The following is a 24,167-nucleotide window of genomic DNA, read 5'->3' on the forward strand; positions in this document are numbered from 1 at the left end:
TTTGTATTTATAGTAGAGATGGGATTTCACCATATTGGCCAGGCTGGTCTCGAACTCCTGACCTTGTGATCCGCCCACCTCGGCCTCCCACAGTGCTGGGATTACAGGCGTGAGCCACCGCACCCGGCAAACTGTTTAATTTCTTATTTGCCTAAGCCTTCTTAATTTTTTCCACAAATATTTCCTTTCACTTTGCTGCAAATATAACTACCATAGATTATAAGTCAACATAGTAGTTGCCTAATTTTAAAATGATGCCAATAACTTCTTTAGGCCTCTTTGCTTATTAATAGGAAAAAACTTTTCACATCAAGCATGAGGTAAATTAGATCTTGATTCTTAATAGTTGAGATGTAAAATAACCATCTAACAAACAGCACATTATTACGTGGAAGGCATATTTAGGTACTAATCAAAATACATGGCTGGGCACAGTAGCTCACATCTGTAATCCCAGCACTCTGGGAGGCTAAGGCAAGTGGATCACCTGAGGTCAGGAGTTCAAGACTAGCCTGGCCAACGTGGTGAACCCTGTCTTTACTAAAAATACAAAAATTAGCCGGGCATGGTGGTGGGCATCTGTAATCCTAGCTACTCAGGAGACTGAGGCAAGAGAATCACTTGCACCCAGGAGGCAGAGGTTGCAGTGAGCCAAGATCACGCCATTGTACTCCAGCCTGGGCTACAAGAGCAAAACTCCATTAAAAAAAAAAAAAAAACGGGTGTGGTGGCTCACGCCTGTAATCCCAGCACTTCAGGAGGCCGAGGTGGGTGGATCATGAGGTCAGGAGATCGAGACCATCCTGGCTAACACAGTGAAACCCTGTCTCTACTAAAAATACAAAAAATTAGCTGGGCGTGGTGGCAGGCGCCTGTAGTCCCAGCTACTCGGGAGGCTGAGGCAGGAGAATGGCGTGAACCTGGGAGGCGGAGCTTGCAGTGGGCCGAGATCGCACCACTGCACTCCAGCCTGGGTGACAGAGCAAGACTCTGTCTCCAAAAAAAAAAAAAAAAAAAAAAAAAAGGCATTTACAGCTGGATGTGGTAAGACGCACTTATAGTCCAGATGCTCTGGAAACCAAGGTGGGAGGATTGCTTGAGCTCAGGAGTTTGAGTCCAGCCTGGACAATATAGTGAGACCCCATATGGGAAAAAATATATTTAATGCAATTATAGGATTTCCAGACTGTACTGAAGAAAAAACTTAAATTGCCATCTAGGTGTCTTAAATGTTCTCTGCAGAAAAACTATCTTCAAATTTTAATATACAGACATGGGAGGATTGCTTGAGCCCTGGAGTTCAAGACCAGCCTGGGCAACATGCTGAGACCCCATCTCTGAAAAATCAAAGAAAGTCCAGGCGCGGTGGCTCACGCCTGTAATCCCAGCACTTTGTGAGGACGAGGCGGGTGGATCACGAGGTCAGGAGATCGAGACCATCCTGGTTAACACAGTGAAACCCGGTCTCTACTAAAATTACAAAAAGAAATTAGCTGGGCATGGTGGTGGGCGCCTCTAGTCCCAGCTACTCGGGAGGCTGAGGCAAGGGAATGGCATGAACCCGGGAGGTGGAGCTTGCAGTGAGCTGACATCGAGCCACTGCACTCCAGCCTGGGTGACAGAGTGAGACTCTGTCTCAAAAAAAAAAGAAAGAAAAATCAAAGAAAAAAAAATTTAGAATGCAGTGTTCATGCCTTAAAGTTCATGTATAATAGAATATGAAATTATAGTTGCATATCATTGTAGCCATTTGTATTCTGGAGGACTTTCTGCCTTTGTATCTTAACCCGAAATATAAATTAGGTTAGGCCAACTATGCGTTTCTTTTTTCCTTTTTTCTCGCCACTTAAGTCATGAACCCAACGTTGTACTGTCTGAACCGCAGAGTGTCTTCAGTTGTACGCGTAGCGGGTGAGACTTTTGCCTCAGCTTCATAGCCTACACATTTGATTATGCTTTTACCCATTCCACCAGAATGTGCTATTTGGGCTTTAAAGTCAACCTATTCTGTGAAAAACCCTCTTTATGTATTTATCTTCCTTGATAGTTGACAAAACAAAATATCCATGTAAGTAGGCTGAAACTTCATGAGGGACTTCCTGTTACTGTTTTTCATTTCTGCTTTCTGTGTAAAATTTGTCAACTGGGCCAAGCGTGTTACCTCACCCCTGTAATCCCAGCACTTTGGGAAGCCAAGGCGGGCGGACCGTGTGAGCCTGGGAGCTTGAGAACAGCCTGGGCAACATAGGGAGACCCCTGTCTCTACAAGAAATACAAAGATTAGCTGGGTGTGGTGGTGCATGCCTGTGGTCCCAGGTACCTGGGAGGTTGAGGTGGGAGAATCTTTTGAGCCCAGGAGAGCTGCAGTGAGCTGAGATCTTGCCACTGTGCTCTAGCCTGGATGACAGAGCGAGACCCTGTCTGTATAAAAACAAAAATCTGTTAGCTGTCAGATCATGAGTTCTCTCTCTCTCTCCTTCTCCCAACCAGCCTATATTTTATATTAATGTATTTTTGTGTTTGGGGCCCTGGTCTAGGCCTCAGACATTCCACAGCTACCTAGAGGACATCATCAACTACCGCTGGGAGCTCGAAGAAGGGAAGCCCAACCCTCTGAGGGAAGCCAGTTTCCAGGACCTGCCTCTTCGCACACGGGTGGAGATCCTGCACCGACTCTGTGATTACCGGCTGGATGCAGACGATGTCTTCGATCTTCTAAAGGTATGCTTAACTGGCGAAGCTTTCCCTATAGCTGTGAAAAGCCAGCAATCAGAAATGTAGTCAGAACGTAAAACCCAAAGATATTAAGCCAGAGTTTGGCTTGTGGTACTAGTCTTGGGACTATTCATTGCCAATAACACTGTATGGAAAACCATGATTGCTGTAGCCACGGAGATGCAAGATGTACATCCCTATGGAAGTACGTTATTTTGGTCTAATTTCTAGTCTGGTTTCATCTTCCTTTACATGCACTGAGTCCTATCTGCAATAGGTACAACCAGAGGACCCTGTTTGTTCTGTCATCAGCCAAACCTGCAACTAAATCAGCCACTGAATTTTATTTTTCAAGGTGTAAATTTGATTGAATATAATTGAAATATTTACTGAAATCTCCAAGAACTTGAAACCGTATATGCTAGTGAAGGTCATCCTCTACACACATCCACGTTACAAAAAATGTGTTGAAGGAAGCTGTGGCCATCTCTCTGTCCCCCTTGGTGTGGTTATCTGTTTAGAAGTATATCCTAGAGGGGGCCGGGTGCTGTGGCTCACGCCTGTAATCCCAGCACTTTGGGAGGCCAAGGCAGGCGGATCACGAAGTCAGGAGATCGAGACCATCCTGGCTAACACGGTGAAACCCCATCTCTACTAAAAATACAAAAAAATTAGCCGGGCGTGGTGACAGGCGCCTGTAGTACCAGCTACTAGGGAGGCTGAGGCAGGAGAATGGCATGAACCCGGGAGGCGGAGCTTGCAGTGAGCCGAGATTGCGCCACTGCACTCCAGCCTGGGTGACAGAGCGAGACTCCGTCTTTAAAAAAAAAAAAAAAGTATATCCTCAAGGGAGAGTGTGGGTTATTGCTTTCACTCGTAGGGAAGTCAGTTTCTAATCCTGTTCCATCATCAGTGATTAAATGTGGTGATGACTTCTCAGTTGAGCTCTGGTTATGGGCACATTATAAAAAAATCATTGTGTAATTTAGCACGGTCTTTGCTGAGGACTCAAGGACTTCAGTAGCAGTGAGAAGGCCAGTACAGGTCAGCCCCCGAGGTAAATTGGGAGCCCTGTCACTGGAGCTCAGCTGGAGTGAGAGGTCACAGGAGGTTATGCCGGAACTGCCACAGAGGATCCCATGGGGCAAAGCTTGCCCCGTGCCTGATCCACCCGGTTGTACTTGTCTTTCTTTTCGTGTGTGCTCACATAAAACAACAACCGCTCCCAGCCAAATCTGTAAACTGTTCATCAGGATTGCTGTTGGATTCTCTCTTTTTTGAAAAGGGAACAATGGTGGGGATAGGGAGCATTGTAATATTTCCATCTCTTGTTCCTCAAAGTAGGTGCCACCTTCCCATTATATCCGTGTTTCTTATGCCGATTGAAAATTACATAAGATACTTGGACATTTTTTATTTATTTATTTATTTTTTGAGACAGAGTCTCTCTCTGTCGCCCAGGCTGGAATGCAGTGGCATGATCTCGGCTCACTGCAACCTCCACCTCCCAGGTTCAAGCGATTCTCCTGCCTCAGCCTCCAGAGTAGCTGGGATTACAGGCGCGTGCCACCATGCCCAGCTAATTTTTTGTATTTTTAGTAGAGGTGGGGTTTCACCATGTTGGCCAGGCTGGTCTTGAACTCCTGACCCCATGATTTGCCCGCCTCAGCCTCCCAAAGTGCTGGGATTACAGGCGTGAGCCACCGCGCCCAGCGATACTTGGGCATTTTTAGATTTGAGCTATGCTTAAGTGTAAATTTGGAATCCTCGTTTTGGTTTTTTCCTGGTGCATTTTGTTCCCCATTTCCCCAAACCCCTTTTTCTTGCTCTGTCTAGGGTCTGGATGCAGACAGTCTCCGTGTGGAGCCATTGGGTGAAGACAATTCTGGGGCACTATATTGGTATTTCTATGGAACACGAATGTACAAAGAGGACCCGGTGCAAGGAAAATCCAATGGAGAACTCTCTTTGAGCAGGTGTGTTCTTCAGTGTTAGGGCATGATAGCTACTGTATTAAAATGCCATTAAGATTAAATGCATCAGAATTCTACAGCACAATTTTTTTTTTTCCTAATGAAGGAATTCTCTAAGCATGCCTGCAAAGAGATGGTAAGGAGATACTTCGTGCAAAAACAAAAAGGAATTAATTCTCTGCTACCAGAGGGGTTAAATATACTTTTTAAATCTGAAGTTCTTGATAGGAGGTTTCTGAGAAATGCCACTCCTCTTGCCACAGGCTATTTTAATATAGCAGGTTTCTTCTCAGCAGCACAATCATTTCACTGCAGTAACAATTTCATCTTGCATCATCAGTCGTTGAGATCTCCTTATTTCGACTAGAATTAATGATGTAGTTTATGCCAGGCGCAGTGGCTCATGCCTGTAATCCCAGCACTCTGGGAGGCCGAGGCGGGCGGATCACGAGGTCGGGAGATCGAGACCATCCTGGCTAATACGGTGAAACCCCGTCTCTACTAAAAATACAAAAAATTAGCCAGGCGTGGTGGCGGGCACCTGTAGTCCCAGCTACTCGGGAGGCTGAGGCAGGAGAATGGTGTGAACCTGGGAGGCTGATCTTGCAGTGAGCCGAGATCGCACCACTGCACTCCAGCCTGGGCGACAGAGCGAGACTCCATCAAAAGAAAAAAAAAAAAAAGAATTTAATGATGTAGTTTATGAACGTTAGTATCCATCAGTTTAAGAACAGAAGGAATTTAAATGATGCCTGAAACATAAGCTTTACTAAGTAAGGAAGAGGCCGCATTTCCATAGCATCCCAAAACAATGCTAACCTCTTATTTAGGCTTTCTTATTGCTAGGAGAATGCTTACTCTTCGGAAGGTGTTAGATCTTAAGCACATTTTAGTATTGCAAAATGTTAGTTTTCCTCAGATCCACAGTCTAATAATGAAGACTGGAAGTTGCTGTTCCCTTTTCCTTTCACTGCTACATTTAATCCTTTTTGGTAATCTCATGGCCAGAAATACTGTTTTAAAATCATATGTAGCAATGCCAATCCTGTGCCAGAACATTTCTATTTAATGTTATTTATTAGGGAAAGTGAAGGACAAAAAAATGTCTCAAGTATTCCTGGAAAAACGGGAAAAAGAAGAGGAAGACCCCCAAAACGGAAGAAACTGCAGGAGGAGATTCTGTTGAGGTAAGAAAATCTTGTTGTGGTCATAGACCATGGCAGAAGGGACCTTAATTCATTTATTCCTTTTTCTTTATTTTGCCTGTGCCATGGGAAGCACATTATTATAGCAACCTGAAACGGAGTCCCTGTGAAATTACCACGTGTGCAGTACAGTCAGGAAGCCCTTAGTGTGTGACATCTGGCAAGTCACCTCCCCTCTCTAAGCGAGTCCTCTTACTAGACGATGGATGTGCACTTAATGAGGATTATATTGAACAAGACAATTTTTTTCATTCTTCAATTTTATATTTAATTTTAGCAAAGAAAAAGATACTTGGGGGATTTTCTTTTATATGTCATTATCTTCTAGGAAATTTCACCATGTGAATCTTGCTATAGGACTTTTCAAAGTCTGACCTATGCTGTGTAAATACACTTTTTACTTAAGGATCAGCTCTATCACTAAGCCTATTGAAGTGAGGCTGTATTCTTAAAAATTCTGATAACTCAGGACAAGTGGCTTCTTCCCTTCCTACTTAATCTAAATGCTTGAGTTAGGCTGAATTTCACCGTGTCACTTTTTAACCACTAAGAAATATTTCTGGGAAATCAGATTAAGAATATAGATCACTCAGGAGATCGAGACCATCCTGGCTAACACGGTGAAACCCCGTCTCTACTAAAAATACAAAAAATTAGCCAGTCGTGGTGGCGGGTGCCTGTAGTCCCAGCTACTCGGGAGGCTGAGGCAGGAGAATGACATGAACCTGGGAGGCAGAGCTTGCAGTGAGCCGAGATCATGCCACTGCACTCCAGCCTGGGCGACACAGCGATACTCCATCTCAAAAAAAAAAAAAAAAAAAAAAAGAATGTAGATCACTCAGATCCTGATTTTAACTCAATCAGCATCCACTTAACTTTACAGAAGTTCAGCTTCAGATTGCAGCTGCCTATTTCTTGCTTATCCGTTTCTGTGACAAATGTCCTGTAATTACTTAACGTTTTATGTATCAACACCTGTTTCCGGGTTTGTTAGGATTTCACACGTCCTTCGATATTCAGAAAGCTGCGTGATACCTGTCTCCGTTTCCCCATAAGTATCAAGAATCATAGTAGCTTAGGGTTGGGACTGTAGAATCATTTTAACAAGCATCCATGGACTTGTGCTACCCTCTACTGGTGACTTTTTTCCTTTAGAGCTGTGTGTGTAAGCCAGTATTTAAATATTTTTTCATTAAATTTAAAATTCAGTTTCTGGTTCACGCTGGCCACGTTTCAGATGCTCAGCAGCCACATGGTTTATTGGATAATGCCAATATAGAACATTTTCATTCTCATAGAAACTTTAATTGAAAACAAGCGAAAAGTCCACAGAGTGTCCTTTCTGTTTCAGGGATACAAGTGAAAATGATACTTCATCCTAATGCGTTATACACTTTGCATTTTGTCATTTAATCTCCAACATCCCTGTGAGGTAGGCACTATTAATAGCTCCATTTTGGGGGAAAGTTAATTAACTTTCCTGAGGTCACATTGTAAGTGGCACAGCTTGAATAGAGGCATTCCCCCTTCAGAGCCCATGCTCTTAACCCTCTGCCTTAGGTAAGGATCAATTATAATAAATACACCTGTCTTCAGTGCGGCCCTGAATCAGGGAGGAGAACATTGAAATCCCTACAGTTCTTTTTTCTTGGCATTTAATTATTAACAGTTGCATCTCTCTCTTGACTGGAGCAGTGATAAAAAACAAGAACAAACAAACAAAAAAAAAAACAGTGCATCTGTTTGATTTCCAAAAAAAGTTTTAAAAGTTACTGTTTTCTGGCCGGGCATGGTGGCTCACGCCTGTAATCCCAACATTTTGGGAGGCCAAGGCAGGCAGATCATGAGGTCAGGAGTTCAAGACCAGCCTGGCCAACATGGTGAAATCCCATCTCGGCCAACATGGTGAAATCCCATCTCTACTAAAAAATACAAAAATTAGCTGGACCTGGTGGAGGGTGCCTATAGTCCCAGCTACTCAGGAGGCTGAGGCAGGAGAATCATTTGAACCTGGGAGGCGGAGGTTGCAGTGAGCTGTAATCGCGCCATTGCACTCCAGCCTGTGTGACAGGGCAAGACTCCATCTCAAAAAAAATAAAAATAAAAAATAAAAGTTACTGTTTTCTTATGCATTGATACTGTTGCCATAACATAGGGTAGCTGTATGTCAGTACTTCCCTCCTAGATCAGCATGCCTGCATCTTAGTGTTCATTTATTCAGCGTTCCGCCTCCAAGCCTTGTCCCCTTAACACACACACATACACTCTCTTTGTGTTAAATTAATGGGGTCTACCATCCTGGGGTGGCACAGAACAATTTTGGACCTGTCTTTGTTTTAATTGGCACCTCTTTTTCCTGTGTTTCAGTGAAAAGCAGGAAGAAAATTCCTTGGCATCCGAGCCACAGACAAGACATGGTAATGTTCTTTACTGGCATTTAGAAAGAATTAAATAAATATGATTCATTTATGCTAGGGTGTTGACTCTTTTTCTAGAGTCATACAAAGTAAAGGTTATTGCAATAGCCTTTTACCTACCCCCCGTACTCTTCTTCAGTTCTCTTCCTCACACCTTATCCTGTGCCCAGCTCATCATCTGACTAAGGATTAAGATCAAAACTAGATCTTTTCACTAGTGCCCTGTTTACTGGGGACAGTGTAATAGACACCTTAACGTTGGAGTGAATAACCAGCTTCTCAAAGAGAGGTCTTTTTAATGTCAGTGCTTCGTGACACAATGGTTTCCTTATAGGTTTACTACATACTGGTTTCCTACCTAGATTTTAATTTTGTAATCCAAATAACATAAAAATGGGAGGCACATACCAGTTTGCACAGTGTAGTTGAGGCAGGGTAGACTCTGCAAAGACTCAAACTCAAAACCATTTCTGTCAATGTATTTAATCATTTCTAGACTGTGAATATCTATCTTGTTAAATTCACAGTAGTTATATTTGTATTGCCTTTAGACATTACATTTTTTTTTTAGTTGTTAACAATGACTTTAACAGGAAAACCAGAAGTATACATTGTCAACTTTAAAGTCAAAAAGAGGCCATTGTGGCGGCTCATGCCTGTAATCCCAGCACTTTGGGAGGTCAAGGTGGATGGATCACTTGAGGTCAGGAGTTCGAGACCAGCCTGGCCAACATTGTGAAACCCCATCTCTACTAAAAATACAAAAATTACCTGGGCGTGGTGGCAGGCACCTGTAATCCCAACTACTCGGGAGGCTGAGGCAGGAGAATCACTTGAATCCAGGAGGCGGAGGCTGCAGTGAGCTGAGATGGTGCCCCTGAACTCCGGCCTGGACGACAGAGCAGGACTCTGCCTCTAAATAAATAAATAAATAAATAAATAAAATTTAAAAGTAGGCCAGGTGCAGTGGCTCACACCTGTAATCCCAACACTTTGGGAGTTGGAAGCAGGCAGATCACTTGAGCTCAGGAATTAGAGACCAGCCTGGACAACATGGCAAAACCCTGTCTCTACGAAAAGTACAAAAGTTTAGCTGGATGTGCTGGTACACACCTGTAGTCCCAGCTACTTGGGGGGTGCTGAGATGGGAAGATGGCTTGAGCCCAGGAGGTGGAGGTTACAGTGAGCTGAGATGGCACCACTGCACTCCAGCCTGGAGAATAGAGCCAGACGTTGTCTCAAAAAAAAAAAAAAAATTAAAAAGTAATAGGTCTCTTTTTTGAGTTCCTTATTTTATTTTTTTATTTTTATTTATTTATTTATTTATTTGAAACAGAGTCTCACGCTGTCACCCAGGCTGGAGTGCAGTGGCGTGATCTCGGCTCACTGCAAGCTCCGCCTCCCGGGTTCACGCCATTCTCCTGCCTCAGCCTCCCGAGTAGCTAGGATCACAGGCGCCCACCACCACGCCCGGCTAATTTTTTTTTTTCTATTTTTAGTAGAGACGGGGTTTCACCATGTTAGTCAGGATGGTCTCGATCTCCTGACCTCGTGATCCGCCCGGCCGAGTTCCTTATTTTAGTCATGACCCACAGTAGAAACAAAATTGAGAGTAAATAAGGAAAGGTCCTCATGGGATCTCCTGTAGTGAATCCGTTCCTTTATTTTCTAGGGTCCCAAGGGCCAGGCCAAGGTACTTGGTGGCTCCTGTGCCAGACAGAAGAGGAATGGAGACAGGTCACCGAGAGTTTTCGCGAGAGGACCTCCCTTCGAGAACGGCAGCTCTACAAGCTCCTCAGTGAGGACTTCCTGCCTGAGATCTGCAACATGATCGCCCAGAAGGTGCGCCACACTCTCTGCTCTGTCCTCCTCCGTGTTAGGCCTGATGCTGCGTTATTTAAGGATTATTCATGAGACCTTCCCCATACACCCCACTGTCCTGGAAATAGTGCAGGCTTCCATCCTGTCTGAACTCCAGTGTTAGAATGGGACCTCATGCCACCCCCTCTCCTTCACTGTGGGTCCTGTCATGTTCTCCTTCCCCCAGAAAGTCCTCAGTGTCTACCACCCACCAATAGTGATGGTGGCTTTTCACAGCCTGGAACCAACTTTCCTTCTCCCATACACTCCTCAGGAAACATTCCTTGAGTCCCTGTGTAATGCTTTAAAAAAAAAAAAAAATCTTGTGGGTTTGTCTTTGTCCTTGTAGCTCCATTGCCAGCCCTTTGCCTGGCTCTACCTGATTGTGTCCTCTTCACCAAATTCAGGGCAAGCTATAGTCTCATAAACCATATGCCCCATATTATCATGCATGTACACCCTACTTCATGCATTTTCAAACATCCTTCATCCTCTGTTTCCTTTTTTTTTTTTTTTTTTTTTTGAGTCTGTCTCTGTCTCCCAGGCTGCAGTGCAGCGGTGCAATCTGAGTTCACTGCAACCTCTGCCTTCCAGGTTCAAGCGATTCTCCTGCCTCAGCCTCCTGAGTAGCTGGGATTATAGGCTCACACCACCACCACGCCCAGCTAATTTTTTGTATTTTTAGTAGAGACAGGGTTTCACCATTTTGACCAGGCTGGTCTAGAACTCCTGACCTCAAGTGATATACCGCCTCAGCCTCCCAAAGTGCTGGGATTACAGGTGTGAGCCACTGCACCCGGCCTTTTTTTTTTTTTTTTTTTTTTTTAAGGACAAGCTCTCTCACTTTGTCACCCAGACTGGAATGCAGTGGTGCGGTCACAGCTCACTGCAGCCTCGATTTGCCAGGCTCATGTGATCCTCTCATCTCAACCTCCCAAGTAGCTGGGGACACAGGCTCATGCCACCACACCCAGCTAATTATTTTTTATTTTTTGTAGAGACGAGGTCTTGCTCTGCTGCCTAGGCTTGTCCCAAACTCCTGGCCTCAATCTATCCTCCTGTCTTGGCTTCCCAAAGTGCTGGGATTATAGGCATGAGCCACTGTGCCCAGCTTTTATTGCTTTAAGACAGGGTCTTGCTCTATTTCCCAAGCTGGAGTACAGTGGTGCAGTCATAGCTCACTGCAGCCTCAACCTCCCAGGCTGAAGTGATCCTCTCGAGTAGCTGGGACTGTAGGCACATGCCACCACGCCTGGCTAATCTTTTAATTTTATCTGTGCGTAGGGTTTCCCTATGTTGCCTGGGCTGGTCCTGAACTCCTGGGCTGAAGCACTCTTCCTGCCTCGGCCTCCCAAAGTGCTGGGATTACAGGTGTGAGCCACCACACCTGGCCCCCTCTCTACTTCCTTACCCATTTAAATACTACTCTCTCAAAAGCCTTACTTAAATGTCACTACGTCCATGAACTGTCCTTGTTTCCCCCAGCCTTTTGTCGCTTAACATGTTTCTTTATGCTTATTTTATATCTTTGTGAGTTCAGGCTTCTTCATCTCAAGGACCATGTCTTACTCATCTTTTTAACAGCCACGACACTTAATGTCATTTCTTTTCTTGTTTTTTTGTTTGTTTGTTTGTTTTGAGACAGAGACTCGCTCTGTCACTCAGGGTGGAGTGCAGTGGCACAATCTCGGCCCCCCGCAGCCTCCACCTCCTGGGTTCAAGCGATTCTCATGCCTCAGCCTCCCAAGTAGCTGGGACTATAGGCGTGCGCCACCATGCCTGGCTAATGTTTTTATATTTTTAGTAGAGATGGGGTTTCGCTGTGTTGGCCAGGCTGGTCTTGACTCCTGGCCACAAGTGATCCACCCACCTTGGCCTCCCAAGTGTTATGATTACAGGCTTGAGCCACCACATTTAGCCTGCCTTGCCTTTTCTATGGTGGTTGGTTGATAATTATTCAGTTTGCTTATTTCATATCGATAATAATATTTCTGATTATTGATACATGTTAATAGAGGACCAGAAATATTTGACCACCTGCCAGTGAAATATGAAGAGAAAGTATTTGTAAATCATCACTGTAGTACCTACAGGGAGGCAAACATGTCAAATGTATTATTTAATTTATTGTAGATCTGGTGCTGTGTCTAACCCTTAAGCAGGTTGATGCTTTAGGGAAAGTCCTAGAAATTACCTTTCTCTAATAACGGGAACTTACAAACAGTGCTTCAAGACTTCCGCAGTCCTGGATGATCCAGAAAACCTCCGTTTCACCATCAGTGTACTTAAGTTCATGTACGATAATTGCATTCCGTTTTTGTGATCAGCAATTCACTGCAACAATTTTTCTAGGAATTAAAATATATAATCTAATTTTCTTAAAGTAACAATGATGTAAAGAGATCGTTTTTATGACTTTGCGTAACCTTGCATATTACTTTATTGATATCATCAGTCATGGCACATTAAATTATCTGGAAATATACCCAGTCACCTTAAGCCTTCTTTTATCATTTCTGCTTTTTTACTGCTATATTCAGCCTAACATTTTGGGGGATAGAAGAATTAAGGGGAAAAAAACTTAAAGCATAAAACTGATGATTTTGATTAAAAATTTCAAGCATTGATTCTTTTCAAAAGGAGAAAAATTCAAATAAGGTAACCCTTAAATAGGGTAATCTTTAAATACAATTTTCAAGAACCATGGAGTTGCAGACCAGAAAGAAATAATGGATTTGCTATTTTCAAAGAAATAGATAGTGCTTTTAAGTTCAAAAACCTCAATGAAGTCCTATTAACCAGAAGAATAGTATAGTAAGAAAAATCTAAACTGGGAAGTAGAAAATCTTAGCAGACTAGTAATTAGGGAGTTCTCACAGAAGGATCGATTTATTCACAGGTAAAGTTTTCTAAACCTTCAAGGAAAAGATAACTTCCAAACATATCCAAAATGAAAGAAATAACTGGAAGCTACTCTGTTCGTTCTGATACAGATAATCTTTGAACACCATACCTGATAAAATTGAACATACTCTCCTCATTCCATAGTATATACAATAATGCCCCGAGTAACCATGTTTTGGTCAATGACAAACCATTTATACCACTGTGGTCCCATAAGATTATAATTGAGCTGAAAATTTCCTATCGTCATAGCCTTTATGACACTGTAGCACAATTCCATTTCTTTTTATAAATTGAGTGCAGCCTGAGTGCATTGTGTTTACAAGGTCTACAGCAGTGTACTGTAATGTCCTAACCTTCACATTCACACCACTCAGTCACGGACTCAGCAGAGCAACTGCCAGTCCTGCAAGCTCCATTCATGATAAGTGCCCTATCTCGGTGTGCCAGTTCTTAAATCTTTTATACTGTATTTTTACTGCACCTTTTCTATTTATGTATGTTTAGATACACAAATACTTTACCATTGTGTGTCTGGGATTGTAAGTAGTAGGCTACACCACCTAGGAGCAATAGGCTATATATCCTGTAGTCTGGGTGTGTAGTCGGCCCTACCATCTAGGGTTGTATATAGTAGACTACACCATCTAGGAGTAATAGGCTATACCCCATAACCTAGGTGTGTAGCACACTACACCGTCTAGGGTTGTAGTAGGCTATACCATCTAGGACCCTCAGGCTGTACCCCATAGCCTAGCTGTGTAGTAGGCTATGCCATCTAGTCCCTGAATTCTGTATTGTTGAAAACATAACAAAATCACCTAAGAATGTGGTTTCTCAAAATGTATCCTCATTGTTAAGTATAACACATGACTGCGTGTCAGATTGTTAATAGCGAGAAGTAAAAGCTATCCTGTTACCAAAAGAGTAATGTTTGAGACTATCTTACTGGTAATACTGTTTTGGAGTCTTATCCAGTGTAACACAATAAAGAATAGTAAGATGCAGCATTTAAAAATGTTGACCTGGGGCCAGGGACGTGGTGGCTCATGCCTGTAATCCCAGCACTTTGGGAGGCCGAGGCAGGTGGATCACCTGAGGTCTAGAGTTCAAGACCAGCCTGGCCAACATGGCAAAACCCCATCTCTACTAAAAATGCAAAAATTAGTCAGGCATGGTGACGGGTGCCTGTAATTCCAGCCACTCAGGAAGCTGAGGCAGGAGCATTGCTTGAACTCAGGAGGCAGAGGTTGCAGTGAGATGAGATCGCACCACTGCACTCCAGCCTGGGCGACAGATCGAGAAAAAAAAAAGAAAAGAAAATGCAGTGTGTAATGGAGGCACAAGAAACGGGGCAGTGGAAGAGGGGTTAATGTGGTATGTGGAAGAGTCAGGAGCTTTTCTTTCAAACCTGCTTAAATTATGGCACTCCCCTGTCCTGTCCCTTGGATAAGTTTCTTGATACCATTCCGTTTCACCTTGTTTCTTTTCTTTTTTTTTTTTTTTTTAAAACAGAGACAGGGACCTTACTCTGTTACCCAGGCTGGAGTGCAGTAGCATGATCATAGCTCATTGTAACCTTGAATTCCTGGGCTCAAACGATTCTCCTCCCTTAGCCTCCTGAGTACCTGGACTATAGGCACACACCACCACGCCCGGTTAATTTTTTAATTTTTTGTAGAAGTGGGGTCCATTTCAGTTTTCTTATTAGTAAAATGAAATGCTATCACTTGACAGAAGTTTTTTGTGGGAATTAAACAAAGAACCCATGTCAATGTACAGAGCATAGTATTTGGCAATCAAAAGAGGCTACTCGGTCCTCTCCCATTGTTTATGGTAGTGGATAATTGATGAGAAACCTTGATAGAAAACTAAAACCACATTTTATAGTAACATAAGGGCAATAATGGATGACATTAATCCTTCTCTGTCCACCATCAGAAGATTTGATACATCTTTGTGGAGGTATTATATGATCGTCCTCTAAACTTTGAAATAATTATCAGAAGCTAAGTCCTGCTGTGATGGCCATATAAAAGTTTACTTAAACCTTTTTGTTGTTGTTGTTTAAATAAAAGGCGATGTAGATACTGGTAGAGCTTGTTGCTCATGTTACAGAATATACAGCTTTATAAGCTTTAATTTCTCAACAAATAAATTGACTAAGGGTATAGATGGTTTACAGATGCGGCGATGGGAAAGCGCGCAGGGAAACATTCACGTTCTGTATCAAGAATAGCATTTTTCTCATTCGTAGCTTTTATCTGATTTGGCAGGGTTGAAGTGAAGCTGGCATTGTCATTTTTGCAACTATCATGGTAAACTGGCATAATCCCTTTGAAAGGCAGTTCCCTGATAAGTTTTTACTGTATTTAAAGTTGAAGAGATCTTGTTAGAGTCTTGAGGCTTATAAAATAATTGCTATCTCAGTGCTTTGGGAGTCCAAGGTGGTACAATTGTTTGAGGCCAGTAGTTTGAGGCTGCAGTGAGTTATGATTGCACCACTGCACTCCATCCTTGGCGACAGAACAAGAACCTATGAAAAAAAAAAAGAGCTTATAGGTATATTTCAGGAAACTGCTGGGCTGGGTTTTTCGGGACAAGTACTTAAAGAAGGTCATGACAGCGTTTGATAATTGGGCTTGCATTCGCATTAGGCACTAGTCATTCTCTTTCTTTCTTTCTTTTTTTGAGGTGGAGTCTCACTCTGTCGCCCAGGCTGGAGTGCAGTGGCATGATGTCGGCTCACTGCAAGCTCCACCTGCCAGGTTCAAGCAATTCTCCTGTCTCAGCCTCCTGAGTAGCTGGGACTACAGGCACGCACCACCATGCCTGGCTAATTTTTTTTTGTATGTTTAGTAGAGATGGGGTTTCACCATGTTGGTCAGGATGGTCTTGATCTCCTGACTTCGTGATCCGCTCACCTCGGCCTCCCAAAGTGCTGGGATTACAGGCGTGAGCCACCCCACCCAGCCCGAAACAGAAAAGCTTTCTAAAGTTGCTGACTCACTAAATGTACCCCCGTGGCTTTGCAGTATGTTTAAGTTGTATAAACCACCCCTTCTTGTCATTTTCTATCCTATAATTCCTTACCTAATGGATTAAGTGGTGCCAGAACTGACCCTGGAGAATGCAGATTTTTGATGCGGAAGTCACGGAAGTTATGTTATCTTAAGGGAAGGCCTTTGCTTGTTACCTTTTAGTAGTAGGTTACAGTTGGTGATGCCATGGGGCTCATTCCTCACAAATTGCAAAACTTACATGTGCTAATAATAAACCTTGGCCTTCAAAAGTAGTAACCTAGATACAAGTAGTTCTCCATGCTCTTTCTTTGAAATTTCCTATAAGGACTGCTTTCCAGCCTGGTGCATTTCCTTGGCACTCACTGCATTCTGCTCGCTGAGCCCTTTTCCCACCTCTGCTCTCTCCCTGGCTTCCCCTCCTGGGCAACTGCTCTCACTTCTCACTGCTGCCACTGTGCTGCCTTTGCCCGGCGGCCCACCTCCGGCTGCTCCTGATGCCCCCTCCCAGAGCCGCCCCTTCAGCTGAAGGTGATAAAGCATGGCTTTCCCTTTGTAATTTGGGAAGATAATTTTTTTTTTTTTTTTTTTTACTGTTTAAACTGTTAAGGGAGTTTTTTGCCAGTGATACATATTATAAAAGACACTTGTTTGTCTCCAAGTTTTTGTTTTTATTTTTTCAAGAGAATAAACTGGCTTCTGTCCATACACAGCTGAGCAGTGGTTCCTGATTGTCCTAAGGAAGCCTTTGGCCCTAACCTGTGTGCCTCATTGGCGGCGGCAGCAGCAGCAGCATCAGTAGTTGAGAACACCCTAATCTATCTTTTCCTTTCTCTTCTTCACTTCTAACTATAGGGAAAACGTCCACAGCGCACAAAGGCAGAGTTGCATCCTAGGTGGATGTCTGACCACCTGTCCATCAAACCCGTCAAGCAAGAGGTGAGTGTGTGTGAGAGTAGCGAGGAGGAGCTTTCCTGATGAAAGAGACGGATCCTTTTCATGTACTTCCATTCCTGCCTCTTTATTTTCCTTCATTTTTTTTCCTAAACCCCAAATGTTTATTTAGCAATCTTATGCTTAAGATGCATTTCTAGAAAGAGAAAGAATTAGAAGATGTGAGGCCACACTCTGGTTCTGACAATCTCCTGGGATGGTAGGCATGTCCACATTTAATAAGAATACGTACTGCAATAGGTGCATGTATAGGAGCAGTTCACAAATGCAAAGATGGGAGGATGTAGAGCTGGGCAACGGAAGGAGAATTTGAGTAGGCAGAGCCATATTTGACCTGAATCCTGAGATGGCTGGGATTGATGGAGGGGGAGCAAAGAGGGTGGGAGAGGTGGGGCAGAAGGCATCCCACACTACAGGAGTAGTAGAAACAAAAGCACAGAGACAGGAAATTATATAAATTTATGTAAAATGATATAAATATATATGGTCAAAAAACAGTATATATTAGAGCCAAGCACAGGTAGCTCATGCCTGTAATCCGAGCACTTTAAGAGGCCAAGGCAGGTGGATTGCTTGTACTCACAAGTTCAAGACCAGCCTGGCCAACATGGCAAAACCCCATCTCTACTAAAAATACAAAAATTAGCTGGGTGTGGTGGCGGGCACCTGTAATCCCAGCTACTCGGGAGGCTGAGGCAGGAGAATTGCTTGAACCCAGGAGGCGGAGGTTGCAGTGAGCTGCGATCGCACCACTGCACTCCAGCCTGGGCAACTTCAGAGTTTCACTCTGTCTCAAAAAAAAAAAAAAAGAAAGAAAGAAAAGAAAACCTGAGAGTTTGTGGCAAGTTTGTTGTTTTGTTTCTAATTGGAGATGTAGCATGGACCTGAAAAGGGTCCAGGAATGAGAGAGCGTGGATCTGGCTGATCTGTGGGGAGATGAAATTCTTAGGTGTCAAGACCTTGCCATGGAGGGTAGATAATCACATTTCTTCTAAGACACAAAGCAAACCAACACAAATGGGAGGGCAGGGAAATGTTTAGGTCACATGAAAGAGAGAGGGCATCATGTGGGAGTTTGAGATATAATGTTAGGTGAAGAAAGAATATTTGGTGCAACCACTAATTAAAAGAGTTGTCCAAGCAGCATTCTGGAGCTGACTATGTTTCGGCATTTTCATTCTGTAATGTAGCTCAGGAGCCTGAAGCAGGAGATTTACTTGAGCCTAGGAGTTTGAGACCAGCCTGGGCAACATAGCAAGACCCCACCTCTGAAAAAAAATAGTTAAATTACTTTATCACATCACATCACACTGTAGGAAGGGACAACACTTTTTAACCGTTTATCCTTTGGGCACTCTTTCATCGAATATTTAAACAGTTCAGTGATCGTAGAGAGTTTTGAGTTAAGGGACAGTAGTTTTACTCTGGACCATGTCTTTGAATTGTTACGTTACGGAGCCTTCCTTTTGCCTTTCAGTAACATTTTCATGGATCTTAAATTTGAGTGACGACACGATGTTCTATTACAGAGATCTTGTCAGTAACTAAACACATTCTACCTTGAGCCCTGAAAAGGGAAAGCTAATTTATAAATTTGTATTTACTTCAGTATATTTTGATTTCACATCTGTCTCTTTTTAACTCAGAGATGTGTCTTGCCCGATGTTTAATTACCTGGGGGTTGACAATTCTATTCATGATTGACCTCCCTTCTCCAGTATCCTCTTCCTCCTAGCAGTCACTAATTTCAGAGTGGCCTTTGGTCCCTGGTATTCAGCCATGTTCTCAAATGGTTTTCTAGCCTGGCCTTGTTGGGCTCTCTCTGCTGTCTTTATTACCTTGGCAGTTCACACCTCCTTGCAAGCTCCCTTTTCTGTTTACTGTTCACTGCCCTGAGTATTCCTAGATGCCATAACTTACACTTCAGACTGCATAGCAGGCTGAATAGACTGAAACGTCCTTCATTGCTCCAAGCAAAACTTTGGCATCAAACACTAAAATTTCTTCTTTTATTCTTGGCAGTGTTTGAGCTTTCTTTTATTCTACTCTTCAGTTCGAACAAAAAGAAACCACAGTATTACAGAGACTGTAAACTATCTGTTGTGGTCCCCGATATCCTGGAGAAACCCTTAGTGTTGACATGACTTTTTAAGCATGGAGGCAGGGTTTCTGGCCTCTATTGGTCACTCAGCAGTCCAAACTTATTGCCTGATAAAAGACTTTGAGTTGTGACTTCTTGGGGAAAATATCAGTGAGGGGAGACTGTCTCGCTGAACTCAGGGATTCGGGATGCAGTGGTTATTTTTGTCCGGACACTTTGGTCATTGCTGTTGCTAGGGAGCTGTTTGTTGGGTGTTCGTCTCAAATGTGCTGCTAACAGGAGCAAGGGTGCCAGCAAGTCTGATACCTGCCCTCATAGAGGGGAGCGTGTAAGGGCACAGCATATTGGGCGTTGCTAAAACCAGGGGTTCTGTTGAATCGTCCTTGACTGGATTTTAAAGTGTTGTTTCTCATTAACTTCTCATTAAAAACCCCCTTGATTCTAGCAGGACTCTTATCTGTAAAGCATTCCTACACCAACATCTCTCCCATTTGCAGCTGACCCCACCTTTTAAAGAAAAAAATTGCAGCCTAAGACAGTATCACATTTTTGTAACTGTGCAGGTTTATTTTTGCTTGGCCAGTTGTCATTCATTTGGTTGTACTGGTTCTTTAATAGTTAAAACACTACAAAAAGTGAGTCCTGTTTTTTAGTGGTGTTTTCATCAAGACTTGCTTTACCTTCCATCAGCCTAGTGCTGAAAATCAGCACAGGAATTTTAAAACAGACTTGTGGGCCAGGCGCAGGGGCTCACGCCTGTAATCCCAGCACTTTGGGAGGCCGAGTTGGGCAGATCACAAGGTCAGGAGATCGAGACCATCCTGGCTAACACGATGAAACCCCGTCTCTACTAAAAATACAAAAAATTAGCTGGGCGTGGTGGTGGGCGCCTGTAGTCCCAGCTACTTGGGAGGAGAATGGCGTGAACCCGGGAGGCAGAGTTTGCAGTGAGCCAAGATCGCACCACTGCACTCCAGCCTGGGCGACAGAGCAAGACTCCGTCTCAAAAAAAAAAAAAGAAAAGAAAAGCAGATTTGTTGTTCACAACATAATTTTTTTTTTCTCATATGTGTGTAATGTCATTTAGGTAAAATTGTAATTGTTGGGAATTCACATCAGATGGGAAACTGCTAAAATGGTAAAATGGTAACCCATGCTGATGAAAGAAAAAAGGCCCAGAGAAATGTGAGGCAGACATATTCAGCTAAGCAGGAGGTGTTTACAAGTGCAGGGCCGTGCTGGAGGAGGGGGCAGATTGTGGAGAAAGTGGTCTGAGACAGGTGGAGCAATAACTAGGGGGACAGATGGCATCCGCAAGGGCAGGAGCCACAGCTGGGCGTGGCCGGTGCAGGCTCCCACCTGCCCACCATGTCTTTATAGAAAATGTGGAGACTACATGTAGAAAACTGTAAAAGACCTGGTAATCCCACAACTCAGGAATCATTACTATTTACGTTTTTACGTATTTGCTTCAGGCTTTTCCTCTATGCATTTATTGCATATTGAGCATTATATTTAAGATACTTTGTGATCAGTATATTGAGACATTCATACATTTCAAGAATTGTTTAAATTCTGATACCCAGATTTAAGCGTGTGAACATGTGATGAGATTTTTAAGCATACAATAAAAGCTGTTCATAATTTGCTGTACTACCAACCTTTTTTTTTTTTGAGACAGAGTCTCGCTCTGTCGCCCAGGCTGGAGTGCAGTGGCACAATCTGGGCTCACTGCAAGCTCCACCTCCCAGGTTCACGTCATTCTCCTGCCTCAGCCTCCCAAGTAGCTGGGACTACAGGCGCCCGCCACCACGCCCGGCTAATTCTCTGTATTTTTAGTAGAAATGGGGTTTCACCGTGTTAGCCAGGATGGTCTCGATCTCCTGACCTCGTGATCCACCCGCCTTAGCCTCCCAAAGTGCTGGGATTACAGGCGTGAGCCACCACGCCCGGCCAGTACCAGCCTTAAATTAGTTACTTTGCGGGGGCGTAAGTCAAATGGTTTAAACTGTGAGCCTGTTGAACATACGTAAGGAATACCTTCCTATATTATATATGTATGTGACTTCTTCGTGTAAAGGTTTTTTCACTTGAATTTCTATGTTACCTGGCTCGGGAAGTCACTACTCAGGAGCTTATGGTCCAAAGAGGAGAGGGACAGATAACCAGGACTGATCAAAATATAGAGATATATATATGGATATATATCCATACACACATATTTACAGTTATGTACATACATATACACATTTATTTATATGTGTATACATTTTATATGTATATATACATATATACATGTATGTACATGTGCCTGTGTATACATATGGATGGCACAGCAGAAGGGAACACAAATCTCGAAGTGCAAGCCCTCAAGAAGCAGCATATTATGATAAATCCCTTCTTCAGAAAAGTATTGATATGGTTTGGCTCTGTGTCCCCACCCAGAGCTCATCTCAAATTGTAATCCCCACATGTCAGGAGAGGGGCCTGGTGGGAGGTGATGAATCATGGGATGGACTTCCGCCTTGCTGTTCTTGTGATGGTGTGTGAGTTCTCAGGAGATCTGGCTGGTGTTTTGTTTTGTTTTGTTTTGTTTTGAGACGGAGTTTTGCTGTTGTTGCCCTGACTGGAGTGCAATGGCACCATCTCGGCTCACTGCAACCTCCGTGTCCTGGGTTCAAGCTATTCCCCTGCCTCAGCCTCACGAGTAGCTGGGATTACAGGCACCTGCCACCACGCCTGGCTAATTTTGTATTTTTAGTAGAGATGGGGTTTCTCCATGTTGGTCAGGCTGGTCTTGAACTCCCGACCTCAGGTGAAATGCCCGCCTCGTCCTCCCAAAGTGCTGGGATTACAGGTGTGAGCCACTGCGCCCAGCTGATCTGGTTGTTTATTGTTTTTTCGGGGTTTTTTTGAGACAGAGTCTCACTCTGTCGCCCAGGCTGGAGTGCAGTGGCGTGGTCTCAGCTCACTGCAACCTCTGCCTCCCGAGTAGCTGGGATTCTAGGCGCCTGCCACCACGCCTGGCTAATTTTTGTATTTTTAGTGGAGGCGGAGTTTCACCATCTTGGCCAGGCTGGTCTCGAACTCCTGACCTCGTGATCCACCCTCCTCAGCCTCCCAAAGTGCTGGGATTACAGGCGTGAGCCACCGCGCCTGGCCAAGATCTGGGTGTTTTAAAGTGTGTGGCACATCCCCTGTCGCACATGCGCACTTGGGCTTTCTGTCTCTATCTCTCCTGCTTCGCTGTGCTAAGACGTGCTTCCTTTCCCCTCACCTTCCGCCACGATTATAAGTTTCCTGAGGCACCCCAGTCATCCTTTCTATACAGCCTGTGGAATTGTGAGTCAATTAAGCCTCTTTCCTTCATATATCCCAGTCTCATGTAGTTCTTTATAGCAGTGTGAGAACGGAGGAATACCGGTATCATTTCTACCACTGATACCGCAGGTTAAGTTATATATTATGCCATCTTCGAGTAACACTTGAAGCCACACAATAAATGCAAAGGCATTACAATGAATCCCACTTAATACAAATAACTATATAGACCAACACTGCTCTACAAATTTAGCTTGGGTCTTTTTCTAATGGCCGGTTAAATACAGTTTTAATTTCGTAGGTTAATGGTAAAGGTTCATACATTGAAGCCAGTACGTATACCTAGCATTGCTTTTCAGCCTAAACTTATCCACGTACACAACTCAGTTACAAGGCTTGGCCTTAAAATGCTAGGAGAGCTTCTTAAAGTAGTTTTTACAGGTATTAAATTTCGTCTTGCACACCGAAGTCATCGTACATACAGGGCAAAGTCAGAGTTTTTATCATTGCGTTTATTCTTCATTTACCTTTAAAACACTTCTCTAGCTGAATATTTAAAACAATAGGAAGCAGTGAGCATATTATGGTTACAGGCCTTCACTCAGTCACTGTTGCAGATAAAATGCCAGCAGTGAGTGTTACTCACTGGCCCAGTTAAGGGCTTTGACACTGACCACCTCTTCTGGGGAGATGGTGTTCCTTGCCCTCATATGCTTCTCCATTGTAATGCTGCCATCTTTGCCCATTTGCCTCAGAGCCCACCAGTTCTTTTTGATCATCCCATCAGTCTCTTCTACTTCCTTTCTACCAGGTAGAAGTTTTTCCAGCAAAGAGAGTTTATTAGGAGAGAGAGCCATTCTGAGGAGCGTTTACATAAATTAAGTGATTAGGCGACGCTTTGCATACGGTGTGCAGTAAATTGGCATTCCTTCATTTAGCACACACTTGATATCCCTGTGCTTGACATTCTGACCTGGACCATGGTTCAGTCTCGAAAGCAGATGTTAGCGTTTGGGAGTCACACAGTGTTTCAGCCAGCTGTGTGTCTGTACACAGGAAAAGGTCTTCTCCCTGTGAAGTAAAAACAGCATGGTCTTTCTGTTCTACCCCAGTGGTAATGTTTCCTGGCTCCAGTTCTGGTCTTGGTATCCTTCACCACGGAATGTTGTCTTCTGGCCATCTTTCGTGCCTTTGTCAATAGGGACTTCTAGAATCTCCTTCTCTGCAACTGTCTTCCTTCCATTGCAGCTTTCACGTCTATCTTTAGGACGGATGCTTTCCCCATGGGCTTGGCACTGCATGCACACAGATTGAATTTGCTGAACCATTCCAGGTCTTATTGATGAATTACTGTTTGCATTCAAGCACCTCAGCAGTTGACACAGCAGGATCCTGCTCCCTTCTTAACACCTCTGCCTTCACATTTGTCACAAATCATATTCTTTTGCAGAGCCAGTTTTCTTCTTTCACCATTGTGTAGATCTCCTAAGGCTACTGAGAGCTGATGTAGGACTTTTTACCTCTCCTTTCTCTTAGTATCCTTCCTTCTCCCCCAAAAAAACTTAGCAGAGATGTCCACGGGGGAATGAGAACTGCCACCAGCCCCACCCTCTTTAATTGCCTGTCCTCCCTTGTCATAGAATTCCCTATTCTCTGCATCAGAGAGAACTTCTCAAGATTGAGAAATCCATTTAACT

At 43.7% G+C, this 24,167-nt stretch overlaps 1 protein-coding gene across 5 annotated transcripts in view; it reads left to right on the forward strand.

The window, feature by feature from the left end:
• The window catches only part of CECR2 (CECR2 histone acetyl-lysine reader), a 191,908-nt gene that overhangs the window by 127,908 nt on the left and 39,833 nt on the right, over positions 1-24,167 (forward strand). For 4 of the 5 annotated variants that reach the window (XM_016939629.3, XM_016939630.4, XM_016939633.4 and 1 more), the window contains exons 3-8: positions 2,538-2,721; positions 4,552-4,691; positions 5,771-5,875; positions 8,261-8,310; positions 9,983-10,152; positions 16,950-17,033. In XM_016939629.3, coding sequence (XP_016795118.2) covers positions 2,538-2,721; positions 4,552-4,691; positions 5,771-5,875; positions 8,261-8,310; positions 9,983-10,152; positions 16,950-17,033 — 733 coding nt within the window. The remainder of the gene's footprint in view (positions 1-2,537; positions 2,722-4,551; positions 4,692-5,770; positions 5,876-8,260; positions 8,311-9,982; positions 10,153-16,949; positions 17,034-24,167) is intronic. The other variant, XM_016939631.4, reaches the window with a different exon arrangement.

Source organism: Pan troglodytes, chromosome 23, assembly GCF_028858775.2.
Source record: "Pan troglodytes isolate AG18354 chromosome 23, NHGRI_mPanTro3-v2.0_pri, whole genome shotgun sequence".
NCBI lineage: Eukaryota > Metazoa > Chordata > Mammalia > Primates > Hominidae > Pan > Pan troglodytes.